This window comes from Cebus imitator, unplaced genomic scaffold (assembly GCF_001604975.1).
Source record: "Cebus imitator isolate Cc_AM_T3 unplaced genomic scaffold, Cebus_imitator-1.0 Scaffold134, whole genome shotgun sequence".
In the NCBI taxonomy this organism is placed as follows: Eukaryota; Metazoa; Chordata; class Mammalia; order Primates; family Cebidae; genus Cebus; species Cebus imitator.
In genome coordinates, this window is record NW_016107449.1 from 2,750,425 (window position 1) to 2,776,366 (window position 25,942).

General features: G+C 48.8%; 1 protein-coding gene across 10 annotated transcripts; it reads left to right on the top strand.

Annotated features, from left to right (window-relative positions):
- Positions 1-245: 245 nt before the first annotated feature.
- On the top strand, positions 246-25,477 carry FOXA2 (forkhead box A2). Of its 10 annotated transcripts, none has more exons than XR_005202312.1 (6): positions 1,493-1,556; positions 17,984-18,075; positions 18,890-19,184; positions 21,273-21,359; positions 22,523-22,705; positions 24,327-24,826. XR_005202312.1 is itself a non-coding variant. In XM_017541482.2 (3 exons), exons 2-3 carry the CDS (start codon positions 1,488-1,490, stop codon positions 3,859-3,861), a joined length of 1,374 nt encoding a protein of 457 aa, XP_017396971.1. In that variant the 5' UTR covers positions 246-478; position 1,487; the 3' UTR covers positions 3,862-4,576. The 10 variants fall into 10 exon arrangements, 2 of the variants coding, with proteins under 2 accessions (XP_017396971.1, XP_017396970.1); XR_005202313.1 differs by lacking the exon at positions 1,493-1,556 and adding an exon at positions 5,789-5,959; XR_005202307.1 differs by lacking the exon at positions 1,493-1,556 and adding an exon at positions 7,114-7,238.
- The last annotated feature ends 465 nt before the right edge of the window (positions 25,478-25,942 follow it).

A 25,942-nucleotide genomic window follows, 5' to 3' on the forward strand; every position in this document is an offset into this window, starting at 1 on the left:
TTTTTGAACCCAGGAGCTGCAGAGGAAATAAAAGTATACGATTGCTGGAGTTTCTACTTTCTATAAAGCAGTCCCTCTGGAAGGCAGAGAGGACAGAGACCCTCTTAAAGTCAACTCTATATGCCCCATCATTGATTCCTGGATTTTTCTCTCCTCATCCCTCCCTCCCCACCTCTTGCCCTGTTTGTTTTAGTTACGAAATGCTGTGGGCACCTCGGTTGTGACTGAAAAGTAACCTTGAAACACGCCGGCCTGAATGTCAGAGACAAATCTCAGCCTCCCAATCGTCGGCCGCTGCTAGAGGGGTTGAGTGCACCAGGAGCCAGCCGCCCCGCTGCGGGTCGCGGGCGGCGGGGCTCGTGGGAAGCGGAGAGCCGAGGCTGCAGGACCGTGCGCTCCGCGCGTTTCCCCCGGGCCGCTCAGGGTCTGAACTGTAACAGGGAGGACCCTCGCAGGAGCAGCGGCTGGCGAGTTAAAGGTGTGTACACTAAATACGACAGCGCTTTGTAAATTGGCTCTGTCATTCGCTTGTTTTGACAGGGAATGAGCACTGAGAACCAAGAAACCCGGTATAAATAAAACTGGCTTTCCTAGGGTTCTGCCAGGCACGGAAGCTGGGCCGGCCCTCGGACAGGCGCACCGAGCTCCCCGCGCGATGGGACGGGGCGGAGGCTGGAGCCTGGAGCCGCCCCCGAGGGTGGTCTCCTCCCAGGTCCCTCCTTCCTCAGGGGACTCGCCGCGTACCCGGGAGGAAAGGGGGCTAGACCTGGGATCCCCCGTGCCGGATCGCCCGCCTGGCCCGCTCTCCAGGCCAGCTCAGGAGTGCCGGGCGCTGCGGCAGCGGGGCGGGCGGCAGGCGCCGAGGGGCAGGTGCGGGGCGCCCGCGGCAGCTCCCTCTCACCTAGGTGTGAGCTGATTATTCAAATGGGCTGCCCGGGGTCTGGGGATTGGAGGCCCGCGCCAGCGCGCCGCGCTATATCACCAGCCGCCCACGTCACTGCGGCACTTGTCCGCTCCGAGGTCCACACCTCCTCCTCCTCCTCCACCTCCTCCTCCTCCTCTTCCTCCTCCTCCTTCTCCTCCTCCTCCACCTCCTCCTCCTTCCTCCTCCTCCTCGTACCCCCCCACCAGCCCCCGCGCCGCGCGCTTCCCGCCGCCTCGGGGCAGCTCGGCACTGCCAAACTCAGCCGCCACCCGGCAGCCCGTGAGCGCGGCGGCGGCGGAGGGCGCTCCCTACCGCGGGGCGCTGGCCCGGGCCTCCTCCGCTTCTCGCCGCCCCCCCCCCTCCCGCCCACTTCCAACTACAGTCCCTGACCGGCCCAGGGAGAGAGAGGGAGTGGAGCCCAGGGAGAGGGAGTGCGAGAGAGGGAGGGAGGAGGGGACGGTGCCTCGGCTGACTTTTTTTAAAAGAGGGTGGGGGTGGGGGTGACTGCTGGTCGTTTGTTGTGGCTGTTAAATTTTAAACTGCCATGCACTCGGCTTCCAGTATGCTGGGAGCGGTGAAGATGGAAGGGCACGAGCCGTCCGACTGGAGCAGCTACTATGCCGAGCCCGAGGTAAGCGCTTGCCTTTTCCAGGGGGAAGTGGCGCGGCGGCGCTAGCTCCTTCCCCAACCTCAGGACCGCTTCCCTCGCTGGTACCCCCCTCCCCACCCCAGCCTTTCTGGGCAGCCGCCTTTTCCGCCCTCCTTCGACTCAAATGGGTCTCTTTTTTATACGACACACTGTTAGCCTTGAGATAATATTAACTTTGTGATCAAATATTGACTTGCGGCGCCTCCAAATCCTCTTCGTGGCCGAGCCACGCACTATCCTAACAGAGTTATGTTTGGCAGCGCGCGGCTGGGGAGGGGTGGGAGGTCGGCCGGCGAGGGGGTGGGGAGCTGAGGAGGAGAAGATGGGTAGGAGTTGGGGGCCGAGGTGGAGGCAGAGTCAAAGACCAGCGGACAAAGAGAAAGAAAGTTTGTGCCGGCAAAGCTCAGCCGCCTGTAGTTCGGATCTCGGTTTCTTCCCTATTGCCCCATTCAGTGCCTCCCGCCGACCCTGCACTCCGCACAGGCTCTGCCTTTCAGTCCCCCTGAGACAAGGGAGGGGGTCCCGGGAGGGAGGTCGGACAGAAGGGGCCCGAAACAGTCTTCGCTGGAGGCAGCCCGAGGCACCCCGCGCGGTGTCCCGCAGGTTGCTTGCTGAGACTGGGAGGTGGCGTCCGGGGACTTCGGGCCTCGGAGCCACCTCAGTATGCTGGTAGGAGAGTTTGGGGAGACTCTGGGATAGGAGAATGCGTTTGGGGTTCTGGCTTGGGAGTACTCCATGGGACCCCTGTTCTAGAACCTGGGCGAGGTGGAGAAGGGCTAAGAACGGGCCATATGCCCAGGCAGCCTTCCCAGGGCAGTCGATCGTGGCTCTCCTTGGATGAAACAGACTCGGAGTCCGGAGACTGGGCCACAGGGGAGGAAAGGGCTCCGGAGGCGGAGGCCTGGGCGGCGGGTGGGAGGTCTGGGCACCCTCGAGCCGCGGTGCTAACGCTGTCGCCTCCCTCCCGGGGCTCTGTCCGCAGGGCTACTCCTCCGTGAGCAACATGAACGCTGGCCTGGGGATGAACGGCATGAACACGTACATGAGCATGTCGGCGGCCGCCATGGGCAGCGGCTCCGGCAACATGAGCGCGGGCTCCATGAACATGTCGTCGTATGTGGGCGCGGGCATGAGCCCGTCCCTGGCAGGCATGTCCCCCGGCGCGGGCGCCATGGCGGGCATGGGTGGCTCCGCCGGGGCGGCTGGCGTGGCGGGCATGGGGCCGCACCTGAGTCCCAGCCTGAGCCCGCTCGGGGGACAGGCGGCCGGGGCCATGGGCGGCCTGGCCCCCTACGCCAACATGAACTCCATGAGCCCCATGTACGGGCAGGCGGGCCTGAGCCGCGCGCGCGACCCCAAGACCTACCGGCGCAGCTACACGCACGCCAAGCCGCCCTACTCGTACATCTCGCTCATCACCATGGCCATCCAGCAGAGCCCCAACAAGATGCTGACTCTGAGCGAGATCTACCAGTGGATCATGGACCTCTTCCCCTTCTACCGGCAGAACCAGCAGCGCTGGCAGAACTCCATCCGCCACTCGCTCTCCTTCAACGACTGCTTCCTGAAGGTGCCCCGCTCCCCCGACAAGCCGGGCAAGGGCTCCTTCTGGACCCTGCACCCTGACTCGGGCAACATGTTCGAGAACGGCTGCTACCTGCGCCGGCAGAAGCGCTTCAAGTGCGAGAAGCAGCTGGCGCTGAAGGAGGCCGCGGGCGCCGCGGGTGGCGGCAAGAAGGCGGCCGCCGGGGCCCAGGCCTCGCAGGCGCAGCTGGGAGATGCCGCCGGGCCGGCCTCCGAGACTCCGGCGGGCACCGAGTCGCCTCACTCGAGCGCCTCCCCGTGCCAGGAGCACAAGCGAGGGGGCCTGGGGGAGCTGAAGGCGACGCCGGCGGCGGCGCTGAGTCCCCCGGAGCCGGCGCCCTCTCCTGGGCAGCAGCAGCAGGCCGCGGCGCACCTGCTGGGCCCGCCCCACCACCCGGGCCTGCCGCCCGAGGCCCACCTGAAGCCGGAGCACCACTACGCCTTCAACCACCCCTTCTCCATCAACAACCTCATGTCCTCGGAGCAGCAGCACCACCACAGCCACCACCACCACCAGACCCACAAAATGGACCTCAAGGCCTACGAACAGGTGATGCACTACCCCGGCTACGGCTCCCCCATGCCTGGCAGCCTGGCCATGGGCCCCGTCACGAACAAAACGGGCCTGGACGCCTCACCCCTGGCCGCAGATACCTCCTACTACCAGGGGGTGTACTCCCGGCCCATTATGAACTCTTCTTAAGAAGACGACGGCTTCAGGCCCAGCTAACTCTGGCAGCCCGGATCGAGGATAAGTGAGCGAGCAAGTGGAGTCGAGACTTTGGGGAGGCGGTGTTGTTGCAGAGACGCAAGGGAGAAGACACCCATCACACCCCACCCCAACCCCCCGAGACAGCAGTCTCCCCTCACCCGCTGCAGCCCTTCCGTCCCAAACAGAGGGCCACATTGATATCCCGCGTTCTGTATAAGGAGGAAAACGGAAAAAAATATGAAGTAAAAAAAAAAAAAAAAAAAAAAAAAAGAGCCTCCTGTTTCCACTACTGTGTAGACTCCTGCTTCCTGAAGCACCTGCAGATTCTGATTTTTTTGTGTTGTTCTCCTCCATCGCTGTTGTTGCAGGGAAGTCTTACTTTAAAAAAAAAAAAAAAAAAAAAAAACTTTTGTGAGTGACTTGGTGTAAAACCATGTAGTTTTAACAGAACCAGAGGGTTGTACTATTGTTTAAAAACATAAAAAAAAAAAATGATGTAAGGGTCTGTTGTAAATGACCAAGAAAAAAAAAAAAAAAAAAAAAAAAAAGCATTCCCAATCTTGACACGGTGAAATCCAGGTCTCGGGTCTGATTAATTTATGGTTTCTGCGTGCTTTATTTATGGCTTATAAATGTGTATTCTGGCTGCAAGGGCCAGAGTTCCACAATCTATATTAAAGTGTTATTCCCGGTTTTATCCTTTGAATCTTTTCTTCCAGATTCGTTTTTCTTTACTTGGCTTAAAAAATAAACAGGCTTGGAAATTATTTCAAGAAGGAGGGAGGCATACTCTGACTGGTTGCAGGTGGTATTTTATTTTGGGCCTGGGAGTGTTGCTGTTTTCTCAGTATATCATTATTGAAATTTCCAGACCTACCAAAATTGAATGAATTTTACAGTAAGCACGCATGGACCTGCAGAAATTCTGCAATTAACATTTCATTATACTTGCTTTATCACATACTTGTCCATCTATCCGCGCCTCCATTGGTCAACCCAACTTATTTCTCTAAATTCACTTCAAATTTGCAGATGCCAGTACACAGCTTCCTAAACACTAAAGCAAGCACATCATTAAATGGAGCTCAATATTGTCTATGGTTACTTTTTGAATTTTGGGGTTAACTGTACACACAATAAAATACACAGATCCCAGGCAGACCATTCCAGCAGGTTTGTTTTTAAAGCCAGTAGAAAATCACCCTCCTCATAATCGCAATTTTCCTTCCACCTTGGCTGTTTGAATGAGCCCTGGTGCTGTGCTCCCTTGGGCCCCACAGCTGGCCTCTCTGGGGGGAAGCCCCGATGTCACATGTTTTTGCTGTACTTATGATCTTTAGTCTCCCTTCAAGTCAATGAGCCTAGAGCAAACTTGCAAATTTGTGGTGCAGCAATTTGCCTGTTGACCACTGTGAACAGTGGTGGAATTGGGACTCTGCCTGGATCCTCCAGCCTCCTCTGTGTACAGGCCACCACACTCTACCGCCCTTCTCCCTCAAGCAGATATTTTGCACAACCATGGCCGACCTTGCTAACCCAGAAATGGCGAGACACTTGGTGTAGGGAAACATTTAGAAGATCTCCTGGAATTGGTTTGGAAAGGATAAATCAAGGTAACAATCCAAGTCTGTTTTTTTAAAAATAGGGTATATTTGGAAGTGAGAAGGAGGTGACGGGTTTCTAGCCAATTGACAATGACAGTGGTGGAGATGACACTGTCTGCAAATTTGCACCCATCTTTCTCCAAAACTCAAGGCGCTTGCAAAGCCTCCTGTAAGTTAGATAATGTTGGCAATCCAGGTTTGCAGGGCCCAGGGGATATGCGGGTATTTTGTGAGCCTTCAAGGACACTCTAAAAGTATAAAGAAAAACCCAGAGTGAATTCTTATACATCGTGCTGCCTCTCCCCACAGACGACCTTGCTGGCCTCAAAGGCGGCCAACCGCAGTGGAAACCAAGCCCAAGAGCGCAAAGGGGAGTCTGGCCCGTTGGTTTTGCCCGGGACTTTTACTGGCTGGGAGAGGGCAGAATCAGCGTCGTCTAGGGTCCGGCAGACTCCGGAGCCGCTCCCGTGCGCAGTTAGCTTGCGGTGGGTAAAAACACTCTGAAAGCCTCGAGGCCTGGACTTTTTGCTTCAGGTTTCTAAGCTCAGGCTCCTTTTTCCAAGATTAGATCTTTGGGCTTCTAGATCATCCAAACCAGGAGTGTCCCAGCTACGCCCCAGACCTGGAGACTGCCTTCACGTGCTACCTTGAGGGGGTGGGGGGAGTCTCTGCCACCCCATCCCCCACCCCGCCGCCATCCCCAACAAGCCTGGCCTTCCCAGGAGCTTGAGGGGGGTTTGGCGTCGCCTCCGCCTTCCATCCTCCCCACTGTCCCCCTCCCGCCTCCAAATCCCTTTCTTAACTGGCCACATTGTCCCGAAGAACACAGGGAAGAGAAATTGGGGAGGGGGGATCCGGAGGCTACAGCCAGCAATCAGGCCGTCTCTCCCCCTGGCAAGGACACACACGTCGTGAGCCTGGCCTGAAATGTGTTTCATTATCACATAAAAGGCTCCCGTGGCGAAGGAGCCGAGAGGCAGGGCCGGGGCCGAGTGGGGGACAATGGAGGCTGAAAGCGCTGCCCTAACCTGCTATGTTTCGTATGGCACGCCCATTGTGTGAGGGTCGTTTTAAACTACTTAGCGCGCCCCCCTTCACTGATCCGGGCCGATAAGATATAGTTCTGCCCGAATACATAAAAAGGATGTCGGGGAGCAGGCGCTTTCGGAGGCTTTTCTGTGCTTCTTGGGTCTTTCATGCCCCCCTCCCGCTTAACTCCCTCTCCTAGCCCGAGTTCAGAGCCTACGAGTTCACAAATCGCCTCCGCCCGCTTTCCCCAACTCTACGCATTGTGGGGTGCAGCGGTTCTCCCCCCTCCTTTTTTTCCTTTTTTCCCCACGCCTCCCTCACGCCGGTTTAAGCAACCGTGATCTGTGAATAAACAAAGTCTGTAAACAACAGAAAAAAACATTCTAGATCCGAATTCCAGGAGGGTAAACTTTCCATGACACGTCACACTTCAGCAAATTTGCACAGATATTATATTGCCTCCCCCCTCCTTTATTATTCTTTTTTTTTTTTTTTTTTTTGCCAGGATCCCATTGTACTTAACTGAATTTTATAACGCTGATCGATATCTTGGTAAAATATTCATTTTTAAACTAGCGGGCAGTGAAATCTTTGCTTTGTGTGCTAAAGTCAACAGTCGCTTGGTTTGAGCTCAAATAAATGCGGGGATGCCTCGGCTCGGAGCAGTCGGCCGCCTCCTTCCGCTCGCTGGACGCTCCGCCACCCTCCGGTCCGACTGCCCGCCGGCTGCCGCAGGTAGGGAGAGCGCCCACTCGGGGGCCGCTTGGAGCTCCCCTCCGCAGCGTCCGCACCCCACTCCCTCCGCGCGCCGCCCCTCCCCCAGCCAGTGCGTCTCCTTTTCAGGGCTCAGACGCCCGGGAGGGCTTGGCGCGTGGTAAGCTTAGCTGACAGAGACTCAGGGGGCTGGGATTTTTGTTTTGTTTTGTTTTGTTTTTGTTTTTCCTGAGGTTCGGAAAGTGCAGGACTTGGAAGGATGAGGGATCGCAGAGTTGCAAACTCAGGCTCTGAGCTTAGTTAGAGGAGGTTGGTAGGGCCCGGAGGAAGTCACACGGGCCCCTGGTGCAGGTCGGGTCTGGGGGTTCCATCTGAGAGCAGCGTGTTTCCGGGGGACAGTGGAGGGTGGGGTGTGGGGAAAGCCCTTGGCCTCAGAATCTAGGGCGGGGGTAGGTAGGAAACGATGTACGTGGTGCAGGGGAGTCTGGAGAGGCCGAGGCCCAAGCGAGGTGACGCACTCCCCTTGGCGCGCGGCGGTTCGAGTCCAGCCTCGACGCTTTCTCGGAGGCAAGCAGGTCAAAAAGGCGGTGGGAGTAGGCGTCCAGCAGGACCAGGGGAGGGGCTGCGCCTTTCCAAGAGGCGAGTGAACCTTAGCTCTGGCTGCAGGAAGCGCCTGTGATTGGCGGCAGGCAGGTTGGGGGGCCTCTGGGGTTATGAGCTAGGTCCGGGAGAGAAAGTCAGAAACCAGACTAGGGGCCATTTATCATCCCATTCTCCCTGCAACCCAGTCGCCAAATTCCCACTTCCACGGCTGGCCCTAGGCAGGAGCGCGCTTGGGCATGCCGGGCTTGAGCTCAACAGTTCAGGAGGACCCAACAGAACCAGCCAAGTCTTTCCGTAGCCTGCGGAAAGGCGTGGACCTCGGAAAAATAGTAGTTCTGCTGCTGCCCCTTGAAACCTCAGGACTCTCGGTTTTCGAGGGTAGGGTATGATAAAGGTGTATTTCCGCAGGTGTCTACCAGGTCACCCCCCCCCATCCCCACCCCCGCGACAGATCCACATTCTCCCTGGGGTATTTGCCTTAAACACCTGGGTAGCAGGCACTGTGAGAGGCCCGTGCCAGGATCTATTACTGTGGGTCTTTGGCCTGACGCGACCGGGAATTGGCACATTGAAATTGCCCGCTACCCGCTACTGGAAAGCTTTTCCCATCTGCGCCGCAGTAACTAGACTTCGAACCCAAGGTGGGCAGAAATCGGTTTCGTTCTTTAGCCCGGTCAGTGTTATGTGGTCATGTTCCTGTGTGGGGAACCTGAGTGGCCCCTCCTTTTCTTCCCCGGTGCCTTGGGCTGTGCGCCCGTGTCCACCGCACCCGAAGCCTGCTGGGGAGCGCGCCCGCAGCCCTCCGAGTCACGGCTCGCCTCGCGTGGCTGGTTATCTTCCCTGAACAAGATGGAACGCCTGCAGGACACACGGCAAGGCTAATCGTTTTTAAATAATTAATGCCTCCCGTTCCGCTGGTAATGCGCGGCGTCGAATCCGTCAATTACTCGTCATTAGACGGGTGTCTCCCCACGGCCTTCCCTCGGGCCTCTGATGGCTCCGGGTCCCCTCTCCCAGGCCACTCCACGGCCGAGTTAAAAGGTGCCTTGCCTTTGAAAGCTGTGTACAGAGTAGCCACGACCCTCAATTCAATGCGAGTTTTGAAAGAAAGACCCTCGCTGAAGAGATGTAATCTTCCAAATGGCCAATTTAAACGCCTGATCTTTATCGCCCACCTTCTCCCTGGCTTCATAAAGAGAAGCCGCTCCTCAATGCTTTAGGGGCCTTTTAACGTGGGAGTCGGGAGGAGAGAAGCGAGAGATAAGGCTCAACAGGGTGTAGCCGAAGGCGTTAGCCCGAGGAGGTACCTTAAGTTACCTGGGGGGAACGCGTTTTCTTAGGGGGAGTGCAGACTACTACACACTTGTGGTGGCCCTGGCTTGGAGGGAGGGGTGGCCGAGATGAGATCTGGAATGTGCAGACACCAGGAATGTTTCAGGAAAGCAGCAAGGCCTTTTCTAACTATGCACCTTCACCTTGCAAGAGACGGCAGGAAAGGAAACATTTTCCCCCCAAACACCATGGCCCTGGAGTTGCCAGGAGTTGGTTTTGGCTAATGTCTGCAAAGTTGTAGGCATCAAGTCCTCACATACAGAATAGATCACCTCCACCCCCATGCACACCGTAGTGCCATTAGACCCAATTTGCTGTCCCAAGGTTTCAGACCTGAAATGCTTTGCTGGGTCAGGGACAGCGAGGACACCAGCCCTGGCAACAGCACCATGGCAACCAGGCCAGCCAGGGCTTGGGGAGTAAAATGTAAAACTTGAAAACACACAAACAGAAGAAAAAAAAAAATCAAATCCCCAAAGTTTGCAACTTGACTTAATTACACTTCTTGCTGTTTCCTTCCCCAGTTAAATGTTCTTTTTTACGGTAAATAAAGATTCAAGGGTCTGGGGATCTTATCTGTTCCCTTCTGAGCGAAAACAATGCATTGTATCTTCTACCTTCGCTAAATGCAAAGATATCTCCACTCTGGGCTTTATACCCAACTTCAAATAAGAAATTTACTGTAGCCTCTGTCCCTAGGACTGGCTTTCCTCTAAGCAAAGGTAAAAGGAGGTGGGGGATGGAGGGACAAGATAGTGAGAAACTATTTTAACAATAGATTAAAAAAAGGATGAAGACCTGTGACCAGCACCCTGCCTCCCCCCCACCCCGCCCCCTGTCCCGGGTCCTGGGCTGTTCTTTAGGTCTTCAGCTCCACACACACAGCCTTTCTAGAGCAAATCATCCTGATTGGGATTTTTTGAAAAATTCTTTTTTGATGAGAGGCACCGGATGTGGGCAGGATGTTACAGGCACCCCCAGAGACAAGCAAACAAAAATAGTGTAGAATGGATGAATGTCCCCAGCGGAGCTCAGCAGGGTCCCCAGCTCTGGGCAGGCCTCTTCTCCCTTTAACAAAACTCCCAGAGAGTCCCCTACCCTGGAGCACTCCAGGGGGTGCTTCGGAAGCCTAAATCCTGGGCCACCTTCCCCATTCTGTTCACAGCCTTCCTGCCCACTCTCTTATCCCTTTTCTCCTTTCTTCTCTAAAACAATCATGTGTGTCCCCCTTCACCCCCTCCCGCCATTGTATTTGTTGATGACCTAACACGCTCACACCAAAAGCCACACACAGAAAACCAACAACGTGGGATGGGAGGAGAGACCAATTATGACTGAGGCTAACAAGCGGGGAACACCCAAGTTGAGGCCGGCTGTCTCCTGGGAGACTGATGGAGGCTTATTTTACAAGCTGTAATTCCGTGGCCGTCCCTCTTGCTAGACTGGAGGTGATGCCCGTTCTCCCCTCCCCCTCAGCCCCTGCACCCTTGGGGCCTATTCCAGGTCATTTGTATCCTCTGCAGAAGAAGCTGCCACCTTGTGCTAAAAGTACCACTCATGAAAGCGTAGAGAGGACAGGAATGCTTTTACAAGCATACTTTCACAAAACGTGCTTATTTTTTACATTAGTTGCTGTTTGTCAGAGCTCTGAGCTCACTGCCAACATTCGCAGGGAGGGGTCAGATGTCATTGTCACCACTCCCCCCCCACCAGGTTCACATTAAAAAACATTGACTTACTTGTCTTCTCTCTCTCTCCAAAGGAGGGGTGATATTTCACTGTAAGATAACACAAATGATGGCTAGGAGTGCGAAAAGAAGCAACAAATTAAGTTACATTCATTCATGCAAAACTAGAGGTCTCACTTCCCACCAGGGCCAGCACCTGGGGTTTAAAGCTGTCTTGTTAATTAGAAACAGCAATATTCCCTGCAGTTTCAGGAGATGATGCTGGCAATACTATACTTTCTTGACTTAAATATCATTAAATTTATTGAGAGAGAAAACTTCAGCATCACAAACGGATGTGCAAGGGAAAAATACTGGCGTGCAATGCACATTATAGTTTTGTAATGTGAATTATTTGCTGTTTTTCAGTTCTACTTGTTTATGTGGCTCAATCTCTGCTTCCTTAAATGGCTGGGTCCTTATTTTTTTAAATAAGGAAATCAGCTTTCCCATTGTTTCATTTATCTGAAAAGAATAAAACACAGGTCCAGAAATAAGCAGGGATGTTTTTGAACTAGTTTTGGTAATGATCTGAGCAAATAAAAATAAGATTACATGCATGTGAATTTTGACTTGATATTTCGTGGAAAATATAATCTCAATTCATTATTTCTTCTATTTTTACAAAGCAGAAGTAATTATATATTGAATTCTGTTGGGAAATCTTTGCTTACTGAAAGGAAAGCATGTATATAACTCCTAACTTTAATTCATGGATGTTAAAAGTGCTTTACTTGAAAACATAGAACAATTTTGGAAGTATTTGGAGGAGACAGCTTGGAGGACACTAAGGCCTGAGGTAGACAGCTGGAGAATTGAGGACTGACGATGATTACATGATGTTTTCTGTGAAGGAATGGGGTGAGGTGTCAGCCAGGGCAGGAGCTGGCTTATAGAGAGCTTCGTATGGAAGTCAGAAGAATCTTTAGCGAAAAAGTCAGGATGTCAACATGTGCACCCTTCGGTATAAAATATACAGCTCTGCTTAAGCGTTTTGCTTGCATTACCTCCAAAAATTCCCTCTAAATTTCAAATAAAGGAGATCAATTTCACTATATATTTTTCATTTGTTCTGTGATTCTAAGCTACATTAATCAGGGCAGTTCACACCAAGAAATAAGTTGTAACTTCAAAAAATCTATGCCCTGCTAGCTGAGAAAATTCTCTCTCTAGAAAAGATAGAATTTTTCTCCAGAAAAGTGAGTCAATTTGTTGGCAGAAATTGTTTTTTTTTGTTTGTTTGTTTTACCATTTTAGTGTTTTAAGGGGCCTTCCCAAGTCCTGCCCTCTCTTATTTTGAATGGAAACTATTCCATCCAATCACCATTGAGTGGGATTCTTCTAGGTGCTAGGAACCATTCAAGGGATCCTCATAAATAGGATCTCTTTTAAGCTTCCCCTTGACCTGCTGGTGGAAATCAAAATTTACAGGTATTGTCTTGGGGCTGAGAGAAGTTAGGGAACTTGCTCCGATTTCACAGCCCAGCTTTAAGCTCGTGTCCTTCAACTCATATTCCCTCAGCTTATTCTGTCTTCTCAGGACGCTGGGGCACAGACAATTCCCATTTCAGTCAAGTAGGAGGGCTGCCTTCATCAGAACTCCAGAGTCTGGAAAGTGAGCTGCTGCTGGTATTAGGGACAACTGAAGTGTTAGGGGGAGGCTGGAAAGATGCTGGAAGATCTCAGAAGAGCCAGCTTCAGCACCCCCGAAGGTTGGCGCAGACCCCACTAGAAGAGGTGAGGGTGAGTGATGTCTGGGATCAGGCTGGATTCTCATGTTCTCTTCTGGGGTAACACAGTTAGAATTCTTATGCGGCCATGGTCCCTCAAAGTTGGCCAGAAGTTCATTCAGAGCTGGACCACGATTTTCTCCTCACTGAAGCTTCCAGGGCCAGCTAGCCAGTAGTGGAAAGTGGGAGGCATCGAGCAGGCTCCTGCATTGTGATTAGAAGGAAAAAAAAAATGCCAGAGAAGAGAGAAATGTCAGGTGCAGAGACCAAGGGCTGACATATAAGGTTGAAATAATCCACATAGCCAATTGATGAGCTACAGCCTTCTGCCTTATTCCCTACCAGGGGATTCTGGGAGCAGGGGCTAGGAATGTCCTGAGAGGCTCTTGCCTCTGACCTCCCCCTGACCTGCACCTGGTGGCCTGATAACACAGGTGACAGCATAGCTGGAATGCATACGCCACCCACAGCTGGTCCCCAGCAAGCCCTGGCACCCAGCCCCCATGACACGCCTCCCCCTGCCACCCCTCACATATGTATCCATGCAGATCTCCATAAACACCTGCCTCTGGGATTTGCCCCTGAATAGGATGCTGGCCTAGGCAGATCAGCCTGCAGCCCTCAGGGAGGGAGGACTTGGCCCAGCACCCAGTAGGCCTGTAGTCTAAGAGAAGAGCACCACTCCAGCAGAGTGCATCTGAGTGTTCGTGGAACAGTGGCTGAGTATCTGCTCGTGCCAGGTTCTGGGGACACAGGGTGGAACTCAGCACTGGCCCTCCTCAAATCAGGGCTCAGGCTTGGCATGGATGTCTTCTTTAGTTTTCAATATCTGGGAAGTTTAGTTACCTGGCCTGTCTGTTTTTAGTGGTGTGGGATTCCCTGCAGATTTAGCATCTTCTATTTCGGCATTTCAGAGACACTAAGACAATTGGATTTTAAGGCCAGCTCCTCATGCTGTTGGCATGTGGATGGCCAACTCTTCGAAGTGAACAGGGTTCAAGATAAAATCGTATTCTCTCTCCAAACTGGATAACTGAGTGTTAGACTAAGGTGGGGCCAGAGAACGACACAGCTACCCACAACCAGGTTGTGTACTGAGCCTGGTAAAGATGGTCAGAGCAGAGGAGAATACAATTTTGGGGACTGTTTATGGGGGCGAGACAGAGGGGGAAGGGGTAGCCAATCTGTATTTTGTCCTCTTCCCATTTTAATTACTACCTCTCCCCATCAGCAGAGGTTACCAATTAAAGGGCAATCTCTCTTGATTTCTTTGCTTTAAAGGACATTTCGATTCACCCAGGCAGACAATTAAATCCCCCTCATGCCTCTCCCTTCCCAGAGCTCACGAACAAACATGTCCCTATCTCTTCCCAGCATGGAGCAGTGGGAGGGAGTTGATCTCAGGTGTTCACCTGCAGTTATCAGAATGCCAGGCTCATTTAGGGAGCTCAACTCTGGAAACCGAGGCGATCCCTTCATTGATTGCAGCAAGCGCTGTTTAGATTTTGCCCTTGCTCAGTAAACAACTAAAAGTAACTGCACAATTTCTCCTTTGCATTCAGCAATCTCTCTCCTCCCTCCCTCCTCTCTCTCTCTTTCTCACACCACACACACACACACACACACACACACACACTCCCCCTCCCTTCCTCAGGCCCAGGCCTCTGGGCTCCTGCTCATCATGGAAGAACAGGCAGATCACTGTCCCTGTATGACACTCTTAGCAAATTGTCTCCCCACGCCCAGCTGCTGGGCGCCTTGCAGGGGTAAAGGTGGGTGCTGTGCCTTCTTCCCAGGATTCATGACTCTCCCAAGGTGCATACCCTCCCAAGTTCCCAAGCCCCAACCCTGCCACATCTGGAAGTCCCACCTGGCTAGAATGCTTTCCAGAGACTTCCCCAACCATTCCTCCCTTGCCTCCCTTCCTCCACACCAGCCCCTCTCCTCGTGGTAGCTCAGAGCCGTTGGAATAAAGTTGAAGGTGGAGGGAGAGCAGATTCTGTCTGTGATGCAGCAGCTCTGCTTCTGGCTGAGGCAGCCCTGTCTCAATATAGATCTGTTTTGGAGGTGAAAGCAAATTAAAATGGCAAACTCGCTCACTGATGATCAAACTTCTAAGGTCCTTACAAGATCCCCATTTACTCCTCAATTACTAATAGAAAAAGGGAAAGATGTACTCCATTGTCCCCAGTCTGCATTCTCTGAATAGATTGTGTGTTATAATTAGCCCCCCTCATTAGCTCTGTCTGTAAGAACGGGTTTGCTGTGAAGCAATTGTGTGGATCGTGCGTACTCTTCCATCTATTTGTGTAAAATAAAGTAGGCATAATTGCCAGTCTTCCAAAACAACAGAAGAGCTTAGTGCAAATCCTAAACAATAGTAACTTAAATTAAATAACGCTTTTTTTTTTTAAGCCAAATGATAAAGAATAGTTTTCCTGAAGACATTGGACAGTCAGCCTGCCAAGAACGTGTTTTTTTTGTTTGTTTGTTTGTTTGTTTGTTTGTTTTTTTAAATTAAGGGACTTTCTCTTTCAAAGTCTGTTGTATTTCAAATGGAATTCTTTTCTTGTTTGCCTAAATGCCTTTCACTTGATAAAAGATATCTTTCAAATTAGATCACCTCAACTAAAAATACAGTTACCTGTTATCTGCTAGACTGGAGCCTAAAGCCTTTTAAGAAGTCTCACAGATCTATTTTATTTTTTAGGATTTAGAAGTTTCACAGATCTGTTTCATTTTTTAGGATTTTTAAAATAAAACAAGCATTGTAATTTGCAAATTCTTAGGATTTAAGATAGAAATGTTGTATCTAGGTTTTCTATTGTATTTCTATTTAAGATAGAAATATTGTATCTAATGTAGAAATACAGTATCGAGTGTTCCACGTTAGTCTATAGCAAGCAGATATATATCTCTCTATATATATGTCTAAATGAAGGGTAGCTCTGGAAATTAGACAGCCATTTTATTTTATAAAGTATTCTTGGACAAACCAAAAAAGCGTGTCCTTGCCTTTTCCAGCACAGTTTTGTAAAGAGAGTATAAAACGTATTTGGAGTTTTGCTTCATTTATTAGGTGCCAAGTATTTCTTCGTGAAATGCCTAGCTTGTGTCCTGAGGATGAAACACCGTGTCATATTCTCGCACTACAGTTTTGTCCTGACTTCTCACAGGCAGGTCACATCACCCTACTTCCATAGTCATTGGCAGTGCTAGTCTGTTGAATATCAGTTTCGATAGGACTAACGCTTATTTCCAAATTTCGCCTTGCATTTTCTTCTACATTTTACGTTTGATAAAAGAGCTTAATAGTGGCAATTAAACCTCTCCTTATAAAGATGATCTCTTTATATTTCTCAATGTTTGTCTTTCTAGCAATGAAATCCACATTAAAAACATTTCTGGGAGAAGATAATTTATTTGTTATTTTTGGATTGTTTAAAACTATTAATACAATATGGAAAAATAATTCTGGGTAAAAATGAAGTGATTCTGTATCAAATAGGGATTTGTTTCCTTTACTGCCTTTGTTTTTCAGGGTCTGTGCAGGCCTTCCCACACCTTGGCCACTTTAGTAGTTTACATCTATTTCAGTTCGCCACCTCTGAAGCTCAGGCAACTTGCCAGGCTAAGTTTTGAAAAATAATTTCAGAGAAACTTGCAGATATTTTGAGGACGCGGGGTGAAACCTCCCGTGGCACCGAGACAAGCGAAATTCTGTTTGGTGCAACGGACGAAAAACACGACCTAACGGTGTTTACATGTGTATTCAGCCATGAAATTGAATATTATCAAAGTTGAAAAAATGCAAATCAAATTAAAACCAGGGAAAATTGTCTTTGGAATTACAGCGGCCTGAAGACCCCAAGTGTTTGCTTAAATTGAATCATTTAGAAAAGGAAAAACATCTAAACTGCCCCCTGACTGTTCTCCCCGCCCCCATCCGAGGCACGAACCTCGTTCTTTAATTCAAGTAGGAAATTTACCAAAGTTGAGGCACAAATCATTCTCCCTAGGACAGATCACGTTGGAATGTGTGTGTGTGTGTGTGTGTGTGAATGTGTGTGTGTGTGTGTGTAAAAGTTAAATGCCTCCCTCCTCTAGGTGTTCACCGAGTCCGACCTGCTTCCGAAATAAAGCAGCACCCCCTTTCCTAAGTCCTGGGTGAGCCTTAGCCGCAGGCTGACGGCCTGGCTCGGGCTCCCCGCGAGTGGCCCGGGGACCTTCGGAGCAGCCTCCCTCGGGTTCGTGCTGCTGGAGCGGGAGCCGCAGCGGGTGCTCCGGCTCCGGGAAGGCGGCGGGTGCCGGGATCCCCGGGGACAGGCAGCCGGGGCCGCTCGGGCGCACCCGTGCGCTGGTCGGGCCCGGGGTCCGCAGAGCAGCCGGCCGAGCCCCCGGGTCCCGGCCGGTCCGTCGGGCTTTCCCGGCCTGGCGAGCTCCGGCTGGCGAGTTGCTCGGAACGCGGAACCGGGGTTGGCCCTCCGGGGGCTTCTCCTTGCTCCCCTCAACGCTCGTTTAGCTGACATGGGACTTCCAAGGGTCTTAGTGGAGGAGGACACGAAAGGAAAACGCCTGCTAAATGTCACTTGTGGGTGACGGGAGGTCGCAAAGAGCGCGAGGCAGAGGGACGGTCATTCTTGCTTTTCCCCACAAGTTCCAGAGCGCAGGGAACCGACTCTAGGCAGCCGACCTAGCGGGACCCGGCCAGTCCCACCTTGTCGCGGTGGGCTCTGTCAGCTGTATTGCTCTCTCGCCCTCCCCATCGCTCTCCAGCCTCCCGGAGCACAGGCGAGGCCCGGTTTCTCCAGCAGGTGCCAAGGTCGGCCCCGTCCGGGAGAGCCCGCGGGGCGAACAGGCAGACGCCCTCGGGTCAAGGCTGGGAGCGCGACCCCGCTGCGGTGGGGGACCGACCCAGGCGGCCACGCCCACCAGTCCTTAGCGGGGGACAGCCGAGGGGCCTAGGATGCGGGGCGGGACGCTGGGGATGCCAGCCGAGGGTAGGACGTGCTGGCACGGCCCTGGCGACATTTCCTTGTCATTCAGTGACCTCAGGATTTTCGTTTTGCTCCCCCAGCCTGCACTTTATCCTCTTCGAACCCTCGTCCATCCCGCTGCAGCCCGAGCGGCACCATCTCCGACCCGAGATCTCAAAAGGAGCTCGGACTCTTTTTCCTCTGGAGAGGAGAAAGAATGGGTGGCCTTGGCGTCATTCTGTCTTCCCTTCCTCCTCCTCAGTCCTGATAGAATCGAAGGGCTGCCCTCCGTTCTAGAAGCATAATAACTGCACTCCAGCTGACTCCGATGGGGGCGGGGAGCGGAGTAGTGGACGCCCATTTTTATTTGAAATCTGTCCCTGTATTTTCCTTTCCAGGAACCTCTGGATAAAGACCAGCTCAACCATGGCTGAGAAAACAGACCCAGGCTCCCCAGAGCGGTTAACCCGCCTGCCTCTGGGCAGAGACTGTAAGTTCGGGTCGTGTTTGGGAGACTCGGGACCCTATTTCCAAGGAGAGCTGTGGGGGACGTGTTTATGCTTGTTTTCAAAATCAAGCAACGGAAACAACCGGTGATTAAAATGAAATATTTTTATTCCCCTCACACGTCGTCAGTGATTTGCCCACAGGGATTCACAATTTTCCCAAGCCTGTTAAAGGGTGACAATGAGTGAGTGCCTCCTGTAATTTAATTTTCTTGTCACACTAAATAGAGCTACATTGTAAACCTTAGATCTACTCTTACTGATAGGATCGCCTTGTTTTGCCATTTGCACCATAAAGACCCCCAAAAGGGACACTGTATTGTGACCTCCACTCTTGAATTATTCAAGAACTTAATGACATTTTCCATTTTAAAAAAGGAACTAATTGCCATTGATGCAAAGCATGTGACCTTCTCCGAGTACCCAGTATGAGAATGTAACCATCTGTGCGCGCATGCAGGGCTGCAGAAGGCCGGTACAAATAGGAAAAACACATGCAATCATAATGAGCTCGAAATGGACACTGGAGTCAAGCGTAGGGTTTAATTTCACCCCAAACCATAACACATAGTTCCACAAAATTACCTTCACCAGACCTAAAGTCTGTATAAAACCTCACATCAATTCAGGCTCATTTTGGGGGACATGACAAGACCTTCTAGCTAAGACTGGAACATTAAACATTTTGAAAGCCAGTATGCCTTTATAAATGTAAAATTACCTTGATGACAAGCAAAATATCTAATAATTTGTCTCCCTTTTTTGTGGCTTTTTAAAATTATTTATTTACTCAAAAAGAAAAAGAAAACCTCACAACTGGGATGGAACCGCATCTCAGTATTTGCTGTTCGAGTCAGTCTGGAGTTTCTAGGAAAGCTGCCATTGAAATTCTTCACTAACTAGAATGATCTCGCTTCAAATTATTTGGAAATGGATGCTTATCCTTTTTTTTCAAAGAAAAGAAAAGCAACACTAAAAGAAAACAACTGCAAACAACTCCCAGCATGTCTCCTACTGACCTTTTTTTTCTCGGAGGAAAGCAAAGGGAGAGAAATGGGCTTCACCAGTATTCTTTGGCTTCATCAATTCACAGGTCAGTGTGCAGAGATTCTGGGATGCTGTTTCTGGTTTATTAAAAATGGTCGATACTTAGCAAGTACTGATCACTTTTAAAGTGCGAGTGGCATTGGGAGGTTCAGAGCAAAGCACTTTTTAGTGCTGGGCTGCACATGCTCCTTCTGAACTTTAAGTGATGCCTGGGACAAGGCATGGTCATTTCTGCAGGGAACAGACAGTTCCTTTTAGAAGGACCCTCTCATAACCTGCGACCCCCGCACCCTGCAATCCTTTCTGTGTTTGGTTGTGAATTTACATCTCTATCTTGCAGAATTTCTGGAAAAAGAAAATAAAGTACATTTGAACACCTAACTCGACTTTTAGGTGTCCCACGTTGTATCAACATGTATGACACAGCTGGTGCTGCTGCAGCCGGGAGTCATACAACACAGAACGTCTGACACTCCCTCTGTTGAAGCATGTCAAATGCTATTTTAAAGGAAATTACCGTAATATTGTTATAACCCCCGTTATGAAATGGAGCAACTGTTTTCATATTTCTTTAAAAGCAATGTTTCCCTCCCTGACATTATGTACTCTTGAGTTCCATAACCCGGTAGGAGAAAAGGAGTAAGAGTCCATATTTCTTACTGTTAAATAATGAAAACATATTTAAGAAATACATTTGAGACATTTTTAAGTTAAGAAAAACAGGGATATGTATGAAAGGAGGGGCCAGCCACCTTCTTACATTCCCCTAAGCAATGCCTTATAAGTCAAATGTTAATTTAGTTTTAGAGATGTTTCATTTAGTTTTCCACATTTAAAACATTTTATAACAAGTTGAGATAGACTGTAAGACAGAATAAATCATATGTGTTTCTCATAGCATTCTGTAGTGTTATAATCCAGAAACTTTTCTGCAGTGACAGCATGCTTTCAAAATAAAATTTTAATTCACTCTTCAAGTTGTCACCATGGATAAATGACAGTCGTGTTTCTTTCCATTTAAAAAAAAACAACTATCTTAATCAGGGACCACTTGAAGGACATGTTAAGTACTGTGGAGTTTGTGGTGTCTTTAGGGAAGAGCAAAGTCCTCTTCTGGCCCCATTCCGAGATCTCATCCTCTTCTGAGTGGATATCTGTGTTGGCAATCCAGAAAGCCCAGGGCAGGGATTTTACCATCACTAAGTTCCAGCGAATGCTTCTAGAAGAGTGGCAAGAGATTCTGACTGAGCACCATGTTTCGCCCAATTCCCATTCCCACTCCTTCCCTCCAATATCAAAACAATGTTGGAAAGCATTCCCATCTGGTCTGATAAAAGGTTAAATGGAATACCTATCTCACTTTAGTCCACCTGTAAAATGGGTTTCTCGGTTCTCCATCAAGCCTGATGTGAAGGAACACATTGGACTTTGAATTGTTTGAAACCCTTTATCTCTTTTTGTAAAGATCTGAACTGTTGATGCACAGTTTTTAAAATGAAAAAGTTGGTAACTTTCTGTCAGATTGTATTTATTGTAACATGTGCATCTACATAAATTTACCGGACTTCTTACTGTCCATTTTTCCTCCCCTTGGAAATGGCATCAAGATAATTCAAGTAAGTAATGGTCATTAAAAATGTTATAATAATACCTTTTTGAAAAACTCACTTTCTTCTGTTTAGTAAATATGTATTTCATCAACATGGGCTGTGTGCCACTGTGTCGGGATTCTGCCTGGGCTTGGAACACTGTTCTAGCCTGAAAAGATGGTTCTGAGGCCTCTTACCAAGACATTTTCCACCCTGAGCAGGTTTCTCTGTGGAAATAACACCCTGTTCTGGTATGTTGTCTTTCCTCAGGGAACCACGGGGCACAAAGCTCCTTCACGCTGGCTGAAGCTCTTATGTCACTGTACCAGTTCCCTATGATGCAGAATTGAATCACAGAGTAATTAAAACATGGATCAAATAAGCCTGGAGTTCACCAAGGCTGAAAACTGTAGCCGTTCCAGGCATTATTTGTCATGAGAACATAAGGCCCTTTTAAAACATGCCTTCAGAATGGTGTTCTCTTTTTAAACAAAAATCTAATGACTGCATAACTCTTCTTGACCACATTCTTACATTTTCTCTAGATTTGCTTATTGACAGCTACTGGAACGAAAAGATGAGATGAATTAAGCACACTAATTGTCCAAAGGGTCTCCTGTGTCTAAAAGCATGTGAGCTGCTCCCAAAGGCCATGACACGGCATCGGATTGCTCCTGGACACTTTCCTCAGAGTTTTCAACAAATATAAACTCAGGAATAGAACACAGCACCAGACTTGCTAATCAAGAGGCAATAGTCACAGCCCAGATGGGTGCTGTGCATGGATATAGAGCGCAGGAGATGGGAAGCGGGTACATGAACATTGGGAATTGCAAAATTGCGCTGGAGCGATAGACCAATGGCCATTAACATTTGTCAATGCAAAGATCCTAGAATATACAAGTGTGGATTTGTCCTGCCGTCAGAACTGCAGCTGTGACAGTCACACTGCCAAGGTAGATATCTAAGCTTCCCTGAGGTCGCTGAAGCTTGCAATGAATTAACAATGAAGAGTAGATAATTTTTGGAAATCTCTTTCTATGACCAGAAAATACCCACAAACTCAGAGTGATTCTTTGGAGTGAAAGAGGGTCCCATGCCTTGTGGGCCTCTCTTGGCTGATCTATACAACATTGGGAATGAACTCCTGCCTTACAGGAAGGTGACTAGCAACCAAAATGAGCCCACCCCGGGAGGGTAGAGTGGGTGAACTGTCTTCAAAGAGCCCTGAACACAACAGGACACACAAACAGCCAGGGCACCCTCAACAATGCCCCACCATTTGCCCACCAGGTCACACAGATTCACACAGATTCGGTGACATATTCCACAATAAAGGGAACTAGGGAGGACCCATGACATGGCCGGTGTGGAGAGAGTCTTACTACTTTTAGTGCCATTGCTAATTATTGGAGCAAAGAAGGTCATACAAGGAATGGAAACCAACCTGTTTAAAGTAATAAATGTCAACCCTAAAGTGCATGGAGCCATCTCTCCTTCCCTTTTGAGGGCTCTGTGCTTCACAAGCTGGGCATTTGCTGCATGGGGTTTTCTAATATAATGTGAATTTTCAATGTGCTTTATCTCTGTAGAGTGGCTTTAAAAAGCCCTTGAAGTCCTCAGCTTTAAATCCATGCTAATAGGGGAAGTCATTTTTTTTTTTTTTTTTTTTTTTTTTTTGGAGGTTGGGAGCTTTGGTTGGGAGAAACATTGACCCAGACTGCACTCTGGGTAAACTAGGGCAAAAGACCTGATATCGTCTGCAGGGTACTTATTAACCACTGTTCATTTGCAGGATCAATATTTCCAGCAAAGGAGTCAACACTCAAGATACACTGCTCCGTCTCGCTTTTTCCTTGACACAACAATTTATTTTATAAATGCATCTGCTGGAGAGGAAAAGGCAGCACCAAGAATTGTGTCTTTTATCTCCAGGATATGCAAAGCGCATTTATTTTCAGCTTTTATCTCTGGAATTGTATGTTGATCCCATACATATAGATTGATTTTGTTCAGGTAGATAATGAAAAGTCAAGTGGAAAATTACACAATGGCACTCACGATCCTAGTCTTATATCGGTATATAAATTGGTTTATTATTTCATTCTATTAAAGAGGCTTTTTTTTTTTTTTTTGGTACCAGGAAAACTTCAAAATGCATTGTGTTGTCAGCCTCACTGAATTTTCTTTTGGAGGAGGAGATGGGGCGGAGAAGCTGAAGCTTCCATTTCTCCTGCTCCTTTTGCTAATTGTATTGGTTAAATGAACTTTCACAGAGGGGGGTCCTGGCTGCTTTTTTTGTCCCCCAGCCCTCTTGTGGGTTGCACGCGGGGCTTCTGTAACTCTTTCTGGGTCAAGTCAAAGATATCTGCCATGCACATCCTGTGACATAGGTGGATATTTATTTCACCCCAGGCAATTCTAAATTTTGTCACGATGACTGAAAGAGACAACCCCCCTCCTTAGCACTAAGAGGCCAGGGGTGAGAGGGTGGCACCGCCTCACAGAAAAGCTGCCACCCCGAGACAGCTTGGAGCCACAGTCCTGGAGGAGATGTTATTAATAAACATCTTTTGGACATTTGGTAGCCCACGGAGCTTGCTCCAGCTTAAAGCAATTAATTCAGGACACTGACATAAACTCTCCAGATCTTTGACAGCTTGGAGCCGAAATAAAAATGCTAGTTCTCCGGGGAAGAGAAGAGGATGGCTAGCCCTTTTCTGGACTGTTTGCTTATAGGCCCAGAGAGCAACCTTCCTTGCAGAATGAAATGCAAGGGCACAAACAATGTACCAGGGAGAGAATAGAAGATGGGAATGAACAGTTTGAACTATTTGCTCAGCAGAAGGGCACCACAATGCTGGGGTAGTGGTTTTCCCATGCGTCCACCGTCCCTTCTTTAGGATCTTTTGTTGTCCCCTGTCTCCTTTGGCCAGATAAGAGCACAGCTGCAGCATTGCAGCTAACAAGTAAGACCGTGCTTATCCCCCTAAATCTCGGGGTGCCTTTACTGTAACAAATTATGCTTGGCTTTCTTTTATTTTATAAAAGGTTAGTGAGGGAGAGAATGAAAGAACAGATGGGGCAGGCATATAGGATATTGTCATTGCCTATGTCTGATTTGTGGTTTCTTTCTTCTTTCTTTTCTCCTCCCTTCCTTCCTTCCTTCCTTCCTTCCTTCCTTCCTTCCTTCCTTCCTTCCTCCCTCCCTCCTTCCTTCCTTCATTTCTCTTTCTTTCCTGCTTGCTTTCTTTCTTGCTTTCTCTTTTTCTCTCTCTTTCTTTCTCTTTCTTTTCTTTTCTTTTCACAAGCTGTGATCAGATGCAATTTTTGTTGGGCATTTAAATGGAAGAGTTCAGTGATGTGTATTGGTTGCCAAGCCAAAATGTTGCCTTTAGAGGAAAAGGGGGAGAGGTGTTCATGGAGTGCAGGGAAAGGGGGTTTTGGGGCAGAGATTTTGCTTTAAATTATCAGACTTCTTCTGGCTGCTGAAAAGAGGCAAAAGTTTTAAATTGTCAATTTTAAAATTGTGTTCAGCTCTGATTTGCCACTTCTGAATATCATTTTGGATTTCTCCTTTCCACACTTATTTTGTTCAGAATCCTGATGAATAAAGGTTGCTGGACTCAGAGCAAAAGCAGGTTGAGCTGGAGATGGGACATACCAGGTACTTTTATAATTGCCTTAGATTACACCTACAATAGAAATAAATGTCAACACATAATCGAAATATCTTTACATCTGCTTTTTAAAAATTAGAGCCTGTTTTAAGCATAAGAGAAAGTAGATGTGATAATGATATAAACTACATTTACATTAAGTTGATATGAAAGTCAAAAGCTGACACAGGCTTGCACTGTTGGTGAGCGTTCTGACTCAATGGGTTTTTCCACTGATGCTGATTTTGGGAACCAGGCTACAATGCTTAATTCTATTGTAATGTGGTCATTTAGCTTGAATTGTTTTATAAGGTGAAAAGGCAAAAAGGTTAATTCCAAAGAAAACTAATGGTTTACTATGAATGCATTAAACGTTTCAGAAGCCCACCTGTGGGAAATACAAAGTTTAAATGCTGTGTGTGTGTGGTTTTGTTTTTTTTTTTTTTTTTTTTTTTTTTTTTTTTTTTTTTTTTTTTTTTTTTGGTTTTTGTATTTTATCTTACTGACAAAACTGGCAGGGGAAAAAAAACAAAACAAAACACTTTCACATATTTTTCCTGCTGGGTGGTCAGAAGGGAAGGCCACGAAGCTAAAGGCGTCCCATTGAGACACTGCTCTGCAAAGACGGACCTCACGTGCCACCGCCAGAGAAGAGAGCACCTGTTCATCTCGGCTCACTGTGAGGCTGAGCTCAGTGCTGGCAGGCGAGGGACCGCAAGTGTCCGCCACAGCCACAGAGATGGCTTCCCTGCAGGGAAATCACATCCGATGTGCCTGTGCCCACACCAGACTTAAGACAGCCTCGAACATGTCCACGAAGCCATTGTCCAGTAGAGCTGTTAGTTTTAACACCAGTGAGTATTATCTTTGATTAAAAGGATGAATGTATATAGGGGTGTGTGTGCGTGTGTGTGTGTGTGTTTGGACTTGTGTGTGATGCAGGGAAAAGGTGTGGAGAATGAAGAAAGGGTTCCATTTAGGCATTTGCAAATATTCGATAGCACCATGAAAAGACAAAAAAAAATCCTATAAAGCATGTCAACTTTTGCTATGATTTTGTGTGTACATGTAATAAAATTGTTAAGTATAAATTGTTCTGTATTTCTTTTGCAAGCATAAATTCTAAAATTTTGTATTTAATACAGAATAATTCATATCACATAGTAAGGGAACTAATATATTTTTTTCCTAATTGGGTGCTTAGACTAAATGTATATTTTTTTGGGGGTGGAACTGAGGCCAAGATGGAAATTGTAGTCTGCCTGGGTAAATGTAATTCTTTTATCTAATTCTCCATGTAGAGAAGAACTTGCCCAGGGAAATTTTTCCATTGTGGAATTTTGCACGAATCTGCAAATCATGGGGAACCACTGTGCATAACTCAGGGAAATAGGTGGAACTCTTCTTCCATTAAAAGAATTTCCTGCCTTTGAGGCTATGCATTTCCACAACATGGGGAAATGGGTTTTCATTTCCAATTCCTAAAAAGAGTACACATGCAACTGGTATCCACGCAAAGCCCCACGTGTTGGGAGGCCACTGAAGAAGGAGCTGCC